This window comes from Condylura cristata, unplaced genomic scaffold (genome assembly GCF_000260355.1).
Source record: "Condylura cristata isolate star-nosed mole 26May11 unplaced genomic scaffold, ConCri1.0 scaffold00004, whole genome shotgun sequence".
Taxonomy (NCBI): Eukaryota; Metazoa; Chordata; class Mammalia; order Eulipotyphla; family Talpidae; genus Condylura; species Condylura cristata.
In genome coordinates, this window is record NW_004567105.1 from 11,266,708 (window position 1) to 11,283,679 (window position 16,972).

Consider the following 16,972-nt stretch of genomic DNA (forward strand, 5'->3'; position numbering starts at 1 on the left):
AAAAAAAAATAGCTCTGCTAGCTAAATGTATGGTGTAAAGTGCTAGAGAGTCCTGACTGCCTCGGTGAAGGACTGTGGGATTCCTTGACTTGACCTAAAAGCTTTATTTTTTGCTTTGGTCCTTCAAGCACCTTAGGTATGAATGTCATTCCTAGATTTGCTCCTTCAACAAAGATTGGGTCTTTGAGTCTTACAGAGCTTTAGACCTGAGATGTGATTGATTGCTGTAAAGAAGTTCACACTGTAGCAGAGGAGGTAGCTTGTAGGTACTACCTAGCAAAGGAGGGAAACTCTAGATCTTTCCCTTAAAATCCTTTACCATACCAGTTTTTAGAGACATCTTTAAGGGGGTGGTGTCAGCTGAGTAATAAAAACTTTTTCTAACAAGCTCAGGTGTCATTTGCCCCTTTTTACTAAGGTGACCTTTGCACTGGTGTCCCAAAAGGATTGGCAGGTAAAATCTCCACACCTGAGCGTGAGTCATCCTGTTCTTCCCCACCACACACACATTTGCAGGGGGAAAGTAAAAACAACTTCATTGGAAGTTGTTCATGATGAAGCCACGAACACTGTTCATTTATCTTGACCTTCTCAGTACCTCTCCTCTTAACGGTTTGGAAACTGAAATGGGAAGCAGGCCGAAAGCCCCCCTGCTTGGTCATTGGTTGTCCTGAGGAAAAGCACAACCTTGTTTTCTGTCTGGAGCTGCAGCCTGAGCTAGGTGTCCTGTTTCCTGGAGCACCATCATGACAGCTTCGCAGCACAAATAGCTGGTTATGGTGCAGATATTTTCTGGACCATGAGCAAAGTGATCCTGTTTCTTAAAGGAAAACAAATGAGGGGACTAGGGGCCAGTGAAAAAAGTAGAAAATTTGGGAAATGTCTCCACCACACTCTCACAATATTATAAAAGACTTCTGTAACTAGACGTGTGGCATTAGCCCAAAAAAGCACGTGCTAATGTTATTAAATAAGATGTTTAAGGAAATGCCTCACCATTTACCAGATCTGCTTAACTCAGTGAGTGTTATTTTCCAGGATCCTGCACAAAAGAGCCATTTAGAGTGCAAAAAAAAGATAGATTTTACTGTAAATGCACAAAAATTTCACTAATGTTTCAGATTTCATGCTACTCCTATTTTTTTTTTTTAGATTTATTTATTTATGCATACAAGAGCTGTGGTGTAGGCCAGATTCGGGGGTAGTGAGCGGATTCACCAGAGACAGGGTAGGGAGCAGAACAGACAGACCTACTGAAACACGGAGAGGTAAATTACTAACTGTTCTGACTAATTTTGCAGGATTAAGTCACCTCTAAAATGTAAATACCAGATTAAATGTAAAGTCTCTTCCAAGTCTAATTCTTTTTTTTTTTAATTAATTTATTTATGGGGTACAGGCTCGAGGTACAGAGGCGGTGTGAGGATTCACCAGAGACAGAGCGGGGAGCAGAACAGGCAGATCAGTGAAGTGCTGAGGGGAGCAGCGGGCGGGTCAGGGGAGGTCTGCTACACCGTGTGGGTTACTGCTTGGCCTGGGACTGAAACTTGTTGAAGCTGCTGTGGCTAGCTTCATAGTGCTGCACTTTAACTCCTTGTGCCATATGGGAGGGCCCCCAACTCTTTAGATCTAACATACTATTTAAGTTCTGCATTTTCATACCTATTTCATAGGATGTAGGCCAAAGAGGATTGCGAAGTGACCTTAATATTCACTTAAACTACACTGACTAAAATAAAAGTTGTATCATGTCATCCCTAGCTTTGGTTCTGAGTCAGAGGTGGCTCATTTCATCCCCAGCTTAAAGACACAGACCTCCTCCTTGTGGGTGAACTGAGGCAGTGTTCTGGGAGCTGGAGAGAGAGACTGGAGGCTCACAGACCATTTCTAGCAGCAGAAAAGCAGCTGACTCTGACCTGGAGTGGATCACCTGATTCCCTAAGAGTCCTCAGCTCCACACCAGAGAGCTACATTGGCCACATGAATGGCCAGAGAGGGGCCAGAGCAGCAACAACATATTATGCACTTCAGTTGTTCTCAGGTGTGCGTGTATAGCTATCTCTTGAGTCTATTTTAAACATCTTTAAGAGCAGAATTAATCTTTGCTCTAAGCACAGGAAAGCTCTGGAGTGCATGATCCTTTTTTTACTTCTTTTAAAAGTCTTTTCTTTTTTAAAAATGTCACATAGCCTTTTTTTTTTTTCTTTTCCAAATTAATTTTTAGTCTGAGAATAGATCTGAGAAGCTGGGAGTGAAATGACCTTAAATAACTTGCATGTGGGTAAAGGAAGGAGATAAGGTTTTGGTTTGGTTTGGTTAATGGAAAAGACCAATGTATTTGAGGGAATGAACTAATAGTTACTAAGCCAAGTACTTGTTAGAACCAACTCATGTACTCATCACAGTTCTGAAACCTATAATGATGAACAAGAACTCATTTTGGCCAAGGGAGCTGGTTTTCTTTTATTTTTATTTTTGTAAACTTGAAGACATAAACTCTATCCTGCATCTAAATCGGCAGTTCTCAGAGTGAGTTTATAGACAAGCAACAATAATCATGACCCAAGGACTTGTTAGAAATACACATTCTGGGCCTCCAGTCTAGACCTAATGAGTGAGAAATTCTGGGCAGAGGCCCCAGGGATCTGTTTTACAAGTCCTAGAGGTGATTCTGGTCCTGCCGGCCAGGCCGAGAACACTGACACACTGATGCTGCGGAGGGCGGATGCTGCAGAGGGCGGATGCTGCAGAGGGCGGATGCTGCAGAGGGTGCCTACAGGTGCAAAACAGGGAACCATCAGGGAAGCAGGACACAGCATGGTGGCACATCTCTGCCTTACAGGTATTCTAGTGCAAGCTAGGCACCTAAAAATAGTACAAGACAGTGCTTAGGGTTCCTGAGAGGCCCAAGGCCAGTGGAAGCCACTGTCAGGCAGTACGTTTTCTATTGGGGGCTGGGGGAGGGGGGGTGATAGACTAGAGGTATGAAGAAGGAGGAAGTGGCTAAAGGACGCTTGAAAGAGAGAATATTCTGGGAAGAGGAAGCATGTTCAGAGCACAAAAGCCTGCACATTCTTACCTGGTTTGGTGGTCGCAGCGTCCAGGCGATGGTCAAGGAGCGAGTCCCACAGGCTTGGCGCAGGGGCTGGCGCATGCCCAGCTGCCCTCTGCCTGAGTCTGAGGGTGGTTCCCCACCTTCCCGCAAGAAGCTGTGCGTCTCCTGACACGCTTTCACGCTCAGCTCCTGTAATGCTCTTCCCTTTGTCCTCACTCTCTTACTCGCAGTCCCCAGTCCTTGGCTAGGCTAGACCTGGGTAGGCATGCAGTGTCCCCTCTCCCTGGCCCCTTCTTCCCTGCTGGCTGCCTCACTTCCTTCACATCTTGCTGAAAGGCTACTTTCTCAGCCGTCCCTGATCTCCTGGTTTAAAAACTGGCCCTTGCTCCGCCCCCTCACCCATGTATTTCCCGCTTCCACTTTATTTTCTCCATAACATTTTTTTTTTAAAGATTTATTTATTTGTACATACAGAACTGGGGTACAGGCCAGAGGCTCAGGGGCGGTGAGAGGCTTCACCAGAGACAGAGTGGGGAACAGAACAGGCAGATCGACGAAGTACACTGCTGAGGGGAGCAGCGGGCGGGTCAGGAGAGGTCTGCCACGCCATGTGGTCTCCTCCGGGGCAGGCGGGAATCGAACTCATGCAGAAGCGGCTTGAGCTTCTCAGGGCTGTGCTCTAACCCGCTGCGCCACCAGGGAGGGCCGATTTTCTCCATAACATTTAACATCAATCGACTTTATCCCCCCCATCCGCCCCAGTCTTAACCTTCCTTTCTAGAACGTAAGCTCCTCAAAGACTTGGGTCTTGTTTTATTGACTCCTGAGTCCCCAGCTTCTGGAACAGAGCCAAGCACACACAAGGTGCTCGATAAATGCTTATTCAGGGAATAAGTGAACACTCTTTCTGATGCTCATTTCCTCCTTGAATAAGACTCAAGTTTTCCTTTAAGCTAAAAGTGGTTGTCATGTGCGCTATTTATGGTTTCCTTCCACAGCCTTTCAGACTTCCCACCAGACTGTATCTATTCTCCCTTGAGATAATTGGCCCTGCACTGAGTAGTCTGATGGCAGCCAAAAGCACAGTGTGGTTTTTGGTTCGTTTTTGGAGCCTGTCATTCTGTTGTGGGCTTCACCCTGTGCTTGGCCTGTGAGGAAGAGAGAGGGGGCAGAATGCAGTGTTCCTAGTCATAAGAAGAGATATCGTTTCATGAAAAAGTTCACACTTGAAACACAACTACCCAAAGTCATATGCCACAGGCCTGAAGCAGCCCTAAGAGATGGTGGGGTTGGGCCCTCCCTGGTGGTGCCATGGGTCAAAGCACAGCACTATGTAGCTAGCTGCAGCCACTGTAGCACAAGCTTGATTCCTGGCACAGCCAGGGAGCTGACCCACATGGCTCAGCAGACCTCTCCTGTCTGGCCTGCTGCTCCCCTTGGCAGTGTTATTTCAGTTGATCTGCCTGTCCTGCTCCCCACTCTGTCTCTGGTGAATCCTCTCACCCCGGCCCAGCACCTCTAGCCCATACCCCAGTTCTGTAGGCATAAATAAATAATTTTCTTTCTTTTTTTTTTTAAAGAGAGATGGTGGGATTTTGGTTGTGAAACAAAAGGGAAGAGTTCAGCAGGAGCAGAACCTCCTGAATACAAACACCAAAGCCAAGAATTAAATGCCGTCTCAACTCCTTATTTTGAGGATAAGATATCAAGGGAAAAACTTAGCAGGTTCCTGAAGGTCTCCTGTGGTGTTAGTGATTCAACAGACACACACTGAGCTCCTGTATCAGGCACTCTGTCTGGTTGGTACTCTAGGGAACCAAACAGGAAAGTTTACTGTTTCTTGGAGCTTGTATGCTGGAGGAGGGGCCCCTAGTTACCCAAGTAGTATCTGAGTTACTAGTTACAAATTAATTATCTGATGTGCTAGAAAGGTGATACGGACTGTGAAGCAAAAGAGAGAACTGGAGCAAGGAGCTTTGGCAGGCTGGGGGCGGCAGGGAAGGGGAAGGCCCCAGCATTAAAGACGGCTGGGGCTTCACTGGGCTGTTTGCTAACTCTTCCTCAGTGGTTTGTTTTGGCCTCTAGTTTCCCCCCTCATTTTGGCTGCATGTGTAGTGTAGCTTCTTTGTTTGCTAGACTGGGAATGCAGCAGTTCAGAAAGAGCTTCCAGGACCTCCACGTTCTCAGAAGTGGGGGGACAGCTGCCTACTTACCGAGGCTGTGAGGATCACATAAAGTGTCCCCCATTGGGTCAGCTCAAAGCAGTTTCTCAATGAATGTTAGTCCCCTAGCTCCAGTTTGAAAGCAGGTGGTCCTGTGATAGATGCCTGGGTCGGATGATGTTTTCAAAACCTCAAAGTTTCACCCCTCCCGTGCTCTTAATCCTGAATAACGGAAGAACGCATGTAAGCTGGAGGTCTTGTGGGTTTACCCTAGGCTCTGTCTGCCCATGCCCATCGATGTGGTTTACACCTGGGTGAATGGCACCGATCTTGAACTACTGAAGGAGCTACAGCAAGTCAGAGAACAGATGGAGGAGGAGCAGAAAGCAATGAGGTAAAGCTGATATTTTAAAACCAAAACCCACAACACATTCTCTGAGCACAAGCAACAGCCCATTTCAGAAGGATGAGGTGATGTTTAGAATGCTGCCTGAACAAAAGCCTGGTCTTCAGACTTGTGGCAGTACTAGCTGTTGTCTGGTCATTGTTTTGGTGCCTAAGAGCAACTTTGGGAGATCCTGGTCTCGCTCTGTCAGGTGGCCATTTTATCATCTTGACACTGTTGTGATGTGTTAAGAGGGGCCCTTGGCTCCTGCTTGCTCAGTCTGAGCCCCAGCAATATGCAACACGTATTATTACACAGAAGAGTTTCCTCACCAGGCCCATTATTCCCTTGAAAAACAAAATAAGCCTAGAGACTTATATTTTTCTATTTGACAAAGACACTAAGAAATATATTCACTTTTTTCGACCTTTAAATATCACATAGTACACCATGGAGCTAGAAATGTAAATTTTTTGATAGTGTAATTTGGACCATTTAGTATACTTTATGTGGGGATGGTTACATTACACTCTAACAAATTGTCTTTCTCTCTGTCTTAAAGAATCTAATACCTTCCCTCTGCATGAAAATGACTGTGACATCCTGATACCATATTTTACTAGTAAAATGTAAACATTTTGATAAGCTGTCATGGTTACCGTAGAACATGTGATATATTGTTTGTGAGTTCATTTCACTGAGATGTCACTAATTATATATCTTCATTGTTATATGCATTTTAATTACTTCCTAACCTACTGGTAAGTGCCAGTGGCGTAACCAAGAAAATCAATGTTGTCGGTCTCCTTTTATTCACATTTGGGGCCAGTACTAGTCCATGAGTACATAATGAAATATGTTTGCTCTCACTAGAGAAATCCTGGGAAAGAACACAACAGAACCAACTAAGAAGAGGTAAGCATTTTTATTTTCCCATGTTAAATCCATGTTCTCCCTTGCTTTTGCTGGATACACAATATTTTACATCTACTCATTGCTTTTGTTCAATACCTCTTGTGCTGTTTTGGTTTTTGTTTTTGACCTGCAAATTAAATACATCCACTGAATGTGAATGTTTGCAATGCCCATGCATAGTTGATTAGAAACTGAATATTCAGGTGGTAGCTAATCAAAGCTGTGAAAGTACTGGGAAAGCGTTTCCTTCTCTATCATTCCCTTTAATCTGACTTGATGTGCTATTCTCTTGCTCACTTAAGGAATTTATATCCATATCTGTGTGGTCAGTATTTCCTTTAAATGCGGTCATAGTTGTATGTCATATGTCTGAGGGGTTTATTTAGTCCAGTATAAGGAATCAGACAGCCCTCACCCGATTTGAATCCTCCCTGACTCTCAGAGGTCCAGAAACAAGACTGTCGCCTTGACAAGGGGGGACTGTCAGTTCCCCACCTACCTGCTAGACTCGAGACAAGATCTCTTCTTAAAAATGGTACTGAGGGATTTTGAAAGCCAGAGGTGCTTCTTAATCATCTCTTTCTGTTAATTTGGTAGATTTATTATTTTATAGTTAGCACCATCACTTTCAAATGACTTTTAAGTCAAAGCAATGATGTAGCAGTACAGAAGGGGCAGTGAAAGAACACACGTGTTTGTCAGCTTTCATCAAGAACTGTGATCATTGTATTACTCCCTTTTCATACATGTTTGTAGTTATAAACTATGCAAATCATAGTCATTACTTCTGCTGAGGAATTATTTCCACATTGCATACTTTCCAATTATAAAGTAACTCGACAATTTACTAAATGTTGGGCTTGTCTGCATTTTTACTATTATAAATATTTGTGATATTTGTATTTTAGTCTGACACTTTCAGTGTGGGGTATCTCTTCCCAGTGAGAAGCAGCTGGAGTGCCTCCTCACGCACTGTGTCAGGGTGCCGATGCTTGTCCTGGACCCGGCCCTGCCAGCCAATGTCACCCTGAAGGACCTGCCTGCTCGCTACCCTGCTTTTCATTCTGCCAGTGACATATTCAATGTGGCAAAGCCAAAAAACCCTTCTACTAATGTCTCAGTGGTTGTTTTTGACAGTACCAAGAATGGTAAGATCTGATGAATATTTCTTTTTTTAAAGTGATGCATACATGAACTGGGGTTTTAGGCTGGAGGTGCAGAGGTGAGAGGATTCACCAGCGACAGAGTAGGGACGGAACAGGCAGATGTACTGAAATACATTGCTGAGGGGAGCAGCGGGGAGACAGGAGAGGCCTGCTGGGCCATGTAGGTCACTCCCTGGCCTGGGATTGAACTCGTGCCACAGCAGTGGTGATAAATCCATGGTGCTGAGACTTAATCCCTGTGCCCCCAGGGATGGGTGTTTGAACAACAAAATTCTGAATGGACAGAAATGATTTGGTTTTGAAGAAATGCCCGATAAAGTAAAAACATACAAGAGAAGCAAAAGAACTTCCTGTCCTCAGCCCTGACCTCAGGAAGGAGGTGCACATAATTTACTCTAATACAAATGCTCTTCTGTGCCACAGCCAGGTCTTCATTCTTCTGTTTACTGTATTCTCATGACTCCGGGTGACTCTGGAGGTGCCTTCCCCTCATATAACTCCTCAGCAAGTTGTTTTCTGCAGTTTGGAGAGAACAGACCTGTACCTGGAACAGTCCTACTTTATAGGACTGTTTATAAACATCTAATTATACTCTTCACTTGACTGGATGGTCGAATCGATTGTAATTCTGTCATCAAGCTGCATCCAAATCTTGGAGATTCCATCCTTCGCTGGGTCACTGAGCTTTGGGGCCTCGGGCCAGCATCTCCACTCTCACCTCTTGTCTTTCGTCTCCCTCTGTGCTGAACCTCTACTTGGAGGCTCTACGTCCTTCACCTCTGTAAAGTGAAAACTGGCACGTTCCCTCCGCAGCACTGGGTCCTGTTCTGAGTTCCCGTTCTCTCTGTGTCACACATCCCCACTTAAGTCTTTGGACTCATCTCTGACCCATTCTTCCTTTTACCTCCATAACTAATAATTAACCTCCTTCTGTTACTTGCTTTTGTGTTTTGTAAATGATTCTTAGATCTTTGCCTTTCTTGCTCGTCTCATTTCTGCTGCACCAAGCTGAATCCTTCACACAGATTCCAGCAGTAGTCTCCTCATTCTCTGTCTTCCCGGAGTTTTTCTGCCGTCCTTCCAGCACACAGTTGGAGATGAATCAGAAAGCCCTGATCTTATCAACTCACTTCCTTTTTGAAGCGAATGATGTGCTAGGTAATGTGTACTTGTTTTCCACATGGCTGCAACCCCCTCTTCCTGGTGCTCAGCTTTGATTGCCCGGACTGCGCCCACTGGTTCTCAGGGTCCCTTTCCCTCCTCTTCTTGTCAGCTTCTTCCCAACACACTACCCTCTTCCAGCCCGGCTCCTGTCCAGCTCAGTCTCAAGATCAATCTCCTTCACAAAGATCTTGGCCTGGTATACTCACAACCTTAACTTTTCTACTGTCTTGTCTGTGGTACTTGTCACCTAACTCACAATTTGGGATTGCACAGGAGTTTCTGGTGTCCTTATCTGAATCCTCTGTCAAGCAGATTCTTATCACTCATCCCTTTGTGTCCTGGATAATGCCTAACAGAGCTCAGTAAGGACCTCAGCGAGATACCTGTCATCTCTCCTTGCACACTGTAGATCTGTTCAACTATTTTGTACAGTGATTTTTTTTTCCTTAGTTACATTTTGAATATATAGGGAAAGTTAAGGGATAATCTTTGATGAATTGTTTGACTAAATTTAGCTTTGTTAAGTTATTGTTAATGTTTCTTGAAATTAACAGGGTCTGGTAATGTCACCCAATAATTAGACATTCTAGTGTCTAATAAACAAGTCGTGGGTTTTTCCTCTGGTTTTATGATACAGTAAAGACTTACATAAGTTTCAACATAAATTCCGTAGTAAACCGTAGCTTTCTAAACACTGTTTTTGAATTCCAAGTGGATTTCTGTTTGTCTGCCCTACTTACTATATTCAATCAATCACTCAGGAAAGATTTGTTACTCTGAATTGGTTGTTTTTTGGGTAACAGGGAGTAGCAGAGAACAAAAGGGCCATGTTCCTGCCTTCATGGGGCGTGTATTTCTCATAAATTGTTCTTAGCTTAGAGATATAACAACAGGCAGAAGCTAGGTTTCGCCCATGGATTGCCAGCCCCTGAAGTAGATGAAAAAACTGGCCACATTTGTTGTTTCGTTGACCTCATTTAACCTTTATTAGTTCATCATGGAAATCTGTTGGCTTTTCTTTTACTTTTGAAATGTGCTATATCTGACCTCCTTGTTTGTGTCTTAGACTCTTATCGACTGGATCACACTCAGCAGTCATGTGATCCAGTCCTGTAGCCTGGACCTGGGTCTCAGCAAAGTGACTTTTCCAGTGAAGCTTATCTGACCCTTTGATGTGTTGGAAGTAAATTTCCTCCTCTGACAATTCACTTTATCTTTAAACAACGCTCACTTTTCTTTTTTCTTTTTTAATTGAGTACTGTTTGGATACCTTCATCTGGTGGTACCATAGTGGCCCATGGTGCACCCAGCTAAAGCTCACCCAGAGCCCCCACCATAGTCCACGTGCTTCCTTCCCTCTTTGTCATGGACCCTCACTTCTGTAGTCAGCTATCAGGGTTAGTTTCTAAGCTAATATTTATGTGACTTTATATTCCACATACAAAGTGACATCATCTGGTATTTATCTTTTTCCTCCTGACTTTTTTGCTTAGCATAATCCCTCCCAGCTCCATCAGTGTGCAGCAGGTGGCTTGAGTTTATCTTTTCAGATGGCTGAGTCATAGTCTATTGTGTATTTATACCATATCTTGATGAATTTATCTGTTTTGGGGCATTTAGGTTGTTCCATAATTGAGCTACAGTAAATAGCGCTCCAGTAAACATGGGAGTTTAAGTTTCTTTTCGAATTAGTGTTTTTTGAATTTTGAGTGTACATGCTGAGGGATGAAAGTACTGGTTTGAGTGACTGATCCATTTTTAATGTGTTAAGCTGGGCTGAGCAATTCGCAGTCCCAGCAGCATGTAGGAGGTCCCTTTTCTCTGCATCCTTGCCAGCACTTGTTGTGTCCCTTATCACAGGGGTGAGGTGGTATCTCATTATGGTCTTGATTTCATTTCTCTCATAAATGAATGATGGTGAACATTTTTTTTCACGTACCTATTTGCAGTCTGTCTTTGTAGAATGTCTTTTTCCTTTGTAGGAGATACTACTTTGCTAGATTTGACTCACTGATCAGTAGTAAGAAAACTGGGGGGAACCCTTAGTCTGTTACCCAGCATAATACTTAGGTCAATTCTGTGTAAACTGCACACATTTCACAAATATGACTTTTGTGTTTTCCAAACTCTTAATAGTGAATTCAACAAGAGGGAACCTATGACAGTCCCCTGAAACCTTTCTATAGGGTAATCGCATCTTTATCATTTGTACTGTCCAGGCAGAATGGGCTATAGTCCACGGAACTGGCAGTCTAGCCTGTATGTGTCTTTTCCACCGAGATGACAAGCTGCCTTGCTCAGGTTACATAAATGCACTGCATCTGTTAGAGCTCTCTAGTCTGCTGGGGTAGATCAGTGGGGAGAAAGACATGAAGAGGCGTGCCCCTGATAAGTTCGTCACAGTGAACTCACACTCAGCATGTTTTAAATATCAATGGCTGCTCCTCTCCAGTGCTCACCTACAAACTTTCGTGGCGCCCCGAGGCTTTTGACGTCCAAATTGCCAGCTACCATTTGCTGTTTCGGCCCATTGTACCTTCCAACCCCTCATGGCTTCCCCTGCCCCTGCGTGTCCACGGCAGCGCTCCCAGTGGGCTGTGTCTCTTCGTCCTCCCTCCACTTAACATGTCTGCTCAGCACTGACAGAGCATCTCAGGGTTCTTTGGGAGGGGCCCTTTCCTAGTATTCACCACTCCTGAGTGTTTGGCTCGAGCCGAGCAATGCTCTGTTTTCATTAAACATGTTTTATTAGACATTTTTGTGACTGCCGTTTCCTTCCTTGAGATTCAGTTTAAATGTGACTGGCCCAGAGCCACATTCCACACGTCTGCTGCCCATGTGACTCTCTCCTCCCTCCCTCCCTACAAACTTCTTTTGAGTGGGTTATTTTTCACTCCCCCAACTGTGATTTTGAGGGTGTTTGGGGGGTGTTTACGACTTTAACAGCCCTCAGATGCTGTGTTCACTGCCTGTCAGAAAGGTTTCACTAAAAATGCACTTCTTTATTGTATTGTACGGTAGTTGAAGATGCCCACGCTGCAGTGTCCAAAGGAAACAGCAAACAGACAGTTTGGAGGGGCTACTTGGTATGTGACTTTAAACTTCATGGTATTTTTGCCGCAGATTAGGGGCTATACCTTTTGTGTGTGTGTGTGTGTGTGTGTGTGTGTGTGGTTTTTATTTTTATTTTTAAAGATTTAGTTATTTATGTGTGTGTAGTTTTTATTTTTATTTTTAAAGATTTAGTTATTTATGCATACAGGCTAGAGGTGCAGGGGGTGAAAGGAGTCACCAGAACAGAGTAGGGAACAGAAAAGGCAGATTGACTGAGATACACTGCTGAGGGGAGCCGCGGGCAAGATGGGATTGATCTGCTGGGCCGTGTGGGTCAGCTCCCTGCCCAGAGATCGAACTTACGCTGCTGAGGTCAGCTTCATGGTGCTGCGCTTTAGCCCCTTGTGCCACCAGAGAGGGCCCCGTCTGTTGAGTTTTTAATGTTTACTTTTTCCCTCGGGCTAGCTTACTAGCATTAATGAATGTTGACTTAAGAAATCTTATTTTTGAATCTTGTATGATGCAATAGAGCAGCATAAGTTTTCTCAGCTGTAATTTTCGCCTGTCTGATGATATGGAAAATGACTTGTGTGTTTCTTTCCCCTGTCTTATTTAAGACAACAGATAAAGAAGTCCCAGGATTAGTGCTAATGCAAGACTTGGCTTTCCTGAGTGGATTTCCACCCACTTTCAAGGAAACAAATCAACTGAAAACAAAATTGCCAGAAAATCTTTCTTCAAAAATAAAACTGGTAAGAGCATAGGAGACAGAACAGTCAGCACAGCATGTGTCACGTGATGCGCAGGGCCCTGTTCGCAGCGGGTGCTCAGAGCACAGCCCGCTCTCACCAGTGCAGAGCACTCCCGAGCTCAGCGCGCAGCCCGAGGCAGTACCAGCTGGTCTCCCCCAGGGGAGATTTGTCCGGGTTCCCTGCCATCTCCCTGGAGCTGGTGCTTCTGGGAAGTCCAGCTGTTTCCCTGTGAATACTCATTGCAGGCTGTTTGCAAGATTCTAACATGTGATCAAATTCAGGCATTAGGGCCCTTGATTTTGAGAGGCTGGCGAGACAATGAGAGAGGGAAGACTAGGAGAATGCCAGCTTTGGAATCCACTTCTTCAAGTGACTTTGCTCACGTCTCACTTCCTGGTTTTATTATGAGGGCTCCAAAAAGGGAATTTCCTGTGTCTGGGCTCCTGGTCCAGTGTTTATTAAATGCCTACTGTGTGCCAGAGAATGTGCTAAGCATCACTAAATAAAACACTTAAAGAATTTGGGGAAGGGGGTGTCGTGACTTCTAAATTTCTAAACACGCAGAGTGCCATGAGGACACCTGGGCTGTCGGTGTGCTGGGGCCACGAAGTCTTGGCAGAACAGGACCACTTTAGCTGGGCCCTAAACAGAGCAGCTTTTCTCCCAGCAGAGAAAAATGAGGGGACGCTGTCCCAGCCTGAGCAATGGACCCAGGGCCTGCAAGTCAGCCATATTTCGGAGAACAAAGGCCACTGTTCTGGAGGGCAGGGCCTGGTCAGGAACTTGGACCAGGAGGCCAGGAGCCTCGCCAGGGGGAGGAGGACTCAATCTGATATTGAGGAACCTATTAGGGAAATATCTAGCAGGTAGAGCTTGGATGAGAGGTTGCTTGGAGATAGGAAAACCAGTTTGGTCACCTGTGCCATAGTCCAGCTAGACAATCGGGTTCCACATGTACCTGAGCAGGGGTGCCAGTGATGAGGATGGTTCCAGAAATACCCGAGAAGGACCCTCATCACAACCTGGTGACACACTAGCTGTTGGATTTCACCACACTCAGCTTCATGGGGAGAAGGAAGGAAACCTGAGTCAGATTAGGTATGTAATGTCCAAGGTACTTTGAAGTTTGTAGGAGGAAAAGGCTGTTAAGCCTTGGACTTGAGAACTTGAACAGCTGAGCCTTTTATATTCCTGAGCCCCTTCTGGGCAAGGCCAGTGGCCCCAGAGCCACCTCGGGCTTGGTTCTGCCCCAGAGGCCCTGTTCCAGCCACAAGTGTCTTAGGACAGGTACTGTGTTCACCTTTATGTCTGTATTGATTACCTTGGGACCTGGCTCAAGAAGTACTTAAAGGAATGAGTGAGAAGAAAAGTTGTGACTGTTAGAATAGCTGCAAGTTCAGCGTCTTGGATGATAAGGAAAATGTGGCAGCAGTGTGATTACACACAGTGTTCTCCAGACGTATGGCTCCAGGCTTGCGTTCCCAGGGCAGCTTCACTTCCCCTATATTCAGTTCCCAACCAAACCAGAACCCCCATTCTCCCCAACCCCTAGAGGGGAATGAGGTCTTGAAACTGGCCTCAGCTTACTCTAAATCATCTGTTTTTAGAAATTTTCATTTCTGGGTTTTTTTTGTTTGTTTTTCTCCTTCTTAACATCTGTTAGGTTAGTTGAAAATTTTTCCCAAGGCTCTCAGGCATATCCTCACATTTGGTTTAATGCAGTGATAGTGGTTGCTGAGTAGGCATGCTTCTCCTCACATTCCTTAAAATCACATTCAGAGGTAATGAGTGCATAGTACTCAAGTAGCAGAGTGAGTGCATGAGTTAAGATACTGAGAGAACAGGACAACCTAGGCCTGCGTGTTGAAACCGAAAGGTCTGTGTGCGTCAGCGACATGGGGGAAGATCTCAAGGGGAGGGTGCTGCAGGGGTCCCTGGAGGTTGAACAGGCCACTTGTTTTAGTGGGACAGGCATAGCTACAGGTGGAACAACATGAGGAAGGGCAGCGCCAAGGGGCAGGACAGCATATTTCCTCAGGCCTCTCTTCAGGGCAGGTTCATCATCAGTAATTTGTACTAAAATTGTGCTAATTCTCTTTTTTTTGGAGACTTGCCCAAAACCAGCTTATGCACCTGCTCTTTTAAAGCATGGCACCCTTTCCTTATTCCTAAATAAATACTTCAGGCAATTAAACAAGCAACTGTAGAACAGATTTAAGTTTCAAAAAACCGCCCAGATATATTAAGACCTATTGAGTTGTCCAGTTGCTAGAAAGAGCTAACTTGTTTTCAATGGTAGCAACTAGCATGTTTCTCCCTTCACCTATCACTACCATACATAGGCGTAACCATCATAGTCTTCTAAATAACGCCAGAGCAGTAAGTGTCCCAAAGTCCCAGTGACTTAAAAATAGCAGAGCTTTACTTCTCGCTCATGCTGCATATCTGTTGTGGGTGTGCTAGTGTTGGCTGTGGAAGTTGTTCTCTGTTGGGCACGTATCATTAAGGAGTTAGACAAACTTACTTTTCAAGCAAGAAGCTCTTCATAAATATGGATGCAGCTGCCCAAGCTAACTCCAACCTCAGGTGCTTACTGCAACCACTTTTCCTTGCTACCTTCTCTCTCTCCTCTGGCAAAGTAATTAAGGGCCAGCGGCAGTGTTTACTGCCAGAGAGCAAGCAGTTCCTAAAGGAGCTGGCCAGACTTTTCCAGAAGTGCAGGATATTGTGTAGCATGTCCATCACCCTGAAGAAGTATGGTGGTCGAAATAAACCTATTCCAAGGAAAGGTCCCGTGGAAGCTTTTTGGCCCTCAGACAACAGACATCTGAAGAGCTACTGATGGAAGATAGACGAATGCTGTGAAGTTAGTAAGACATAGGTGGTGTGTTAAAGCACGTTGAGAGCTAACATGGGTGGTCTGAAGAAGAGAGAAGAAAGAGCCAGAATGAGAAGCAGCACAGAGAAGAGCGCGTGATTTCCTGCTTGCACCAGCTACCCACCAAGTCCCTCTTTTTCCTTTGGTTTTCACTTTCTGCCCACAAAGTCAGACAACTGATTCCCCTTCAATAACTGTTGTCATGAGAGACTCTGGAGGGAAGAAGGGCTTCTACGTTTACAGCATAGTTTTAAGAAGCCAATTTACTTTAGAGGGCAAAATTGGTCTGTATTGCATGGTTTAAAATTCCTGGATTACAGTTGCAGAAAGTCTGCAGACATCTGTGTGAAGAACAGTGTGTCATTATACTCTTCTGTCTGCACCAAACATATTTTTGTTCTTTTCCCCACCTCATATTAATAGTTACTGGCAATAACTATTGATTCTGGAATGATGTGACCCTGAATAGGGTTTAGCGCTATCTTTCAGGTTATTGGAATGAAGCCCAACAGTTTTATAAAGTGCGTTCTGTGGAAATTCTTTCCAACTGGCTGTATAATTTTATCATAGTTTCTTTTGAACCTCCCATAGCCAAATGAATGTTTATTTGTCCACCTGAGGACTTGTGCATTATGAACCATCAAAAACAAAGATTCCAAGGTTTTTAGAGAGTAATTAAGATGCTGGTCTGGGGTGCCCCCTAGTGGCTAGAGAGGGCGCCCTTTTCTGACAAGTTGATGGCTTTCAGCAGAGATCTTGCTCATACATATTCTCTTAAACCCTTGTCATTTGTCTTCCAGTTATTGATTAGTTACATTATAAGATGCCTGTGAAGTTTCAAAGTAGTTTTTAAGAATAAAAGCAGTTTGGATATAAGAAGTTAAGAGAGAGGTATTATTCCCATAAATTTCAAATTGAATTAGAAATTAAAGTGCTATACTTGTTTATTCTAGAGGAGTGTTTTTCGTTGTCCAGGGGGGCCTCAGAGGTGCTGTTTGGAGGGAGGACGCTGGGAGTGAGTGGCAGTGCGACTCCCCAGATGTCCAGATGAATATTCTGTCTGCAGAACCTGTGTCCCCCCCCCTCCAATCAGGGTGGTGCCAGCAGTGACTGGCAGTTGTCATGGGTGCTTAGTACATGACAGGCACTGTCCCAGGGAAGGGAAATAACCAGGGCACAATATGTGTGTACTTTGTGATAAGCGTTAATGGACTACATAATAAGGGGAAAGGCTATAAATGAAATTGTAGCTCCAATCTCTAGTTTTTGGCATACATAAATGCAAACAACTTAGAGGAATGGGTTCAGTGTAGTCATATAGCCCTCAGAATGAGCCCTTAATAATTTGTGTTCACTTCTGTTTCATAAACTAAGAAAGAAGGGCAGAGATTTTGCTGGAAGAGACAGCTCAGCAGAAGGATTTTATTGTTCTGGATTAGTG

At 44.6% G+C, this 16,972-nt stretch overlaps 1 protein-coding gene across 1 annotated transcript in view; it reads left to right on the top strand.

Moving 5' to 3' along the window:
* GNPTAB (N-acetylglucosamine-1-phosphate transferase, alpha and beta subunits) overlaps nucleotides 1-16,972 on the top strand; it is a 54,419-nt gene that overhangs the window by 18,394 nt on the left and 19,053 nt on the right. Inside the window, exons 3-7 of the mRNA XM_004675754.2 lie at nucleotides 5,492-5,611; nucleotides 6,476-6,517; nucleotides 7,460-7,665; nucleotides 11,869-11,933; nucleotides 12,519-12,653. Of these exons, the coding sequence (XP_004675811.1) occupies nucleotides 5,492-5,611; nucleotides 6,476-6,517; nucleotides 7,460-7,665; nucleotides 11,869-11,933; nucleotides 12,519-12,653 (568 nt within the window). The remainder of the gene's footprint in view (nucleotides 1-5,491; nucleotides 5,612-6,475; nucleotides 6,518-7,459; nucleotides 7,666-11,868; nucleotides 11,934-12,518; nucleotides 12,654-16,972) is intronic.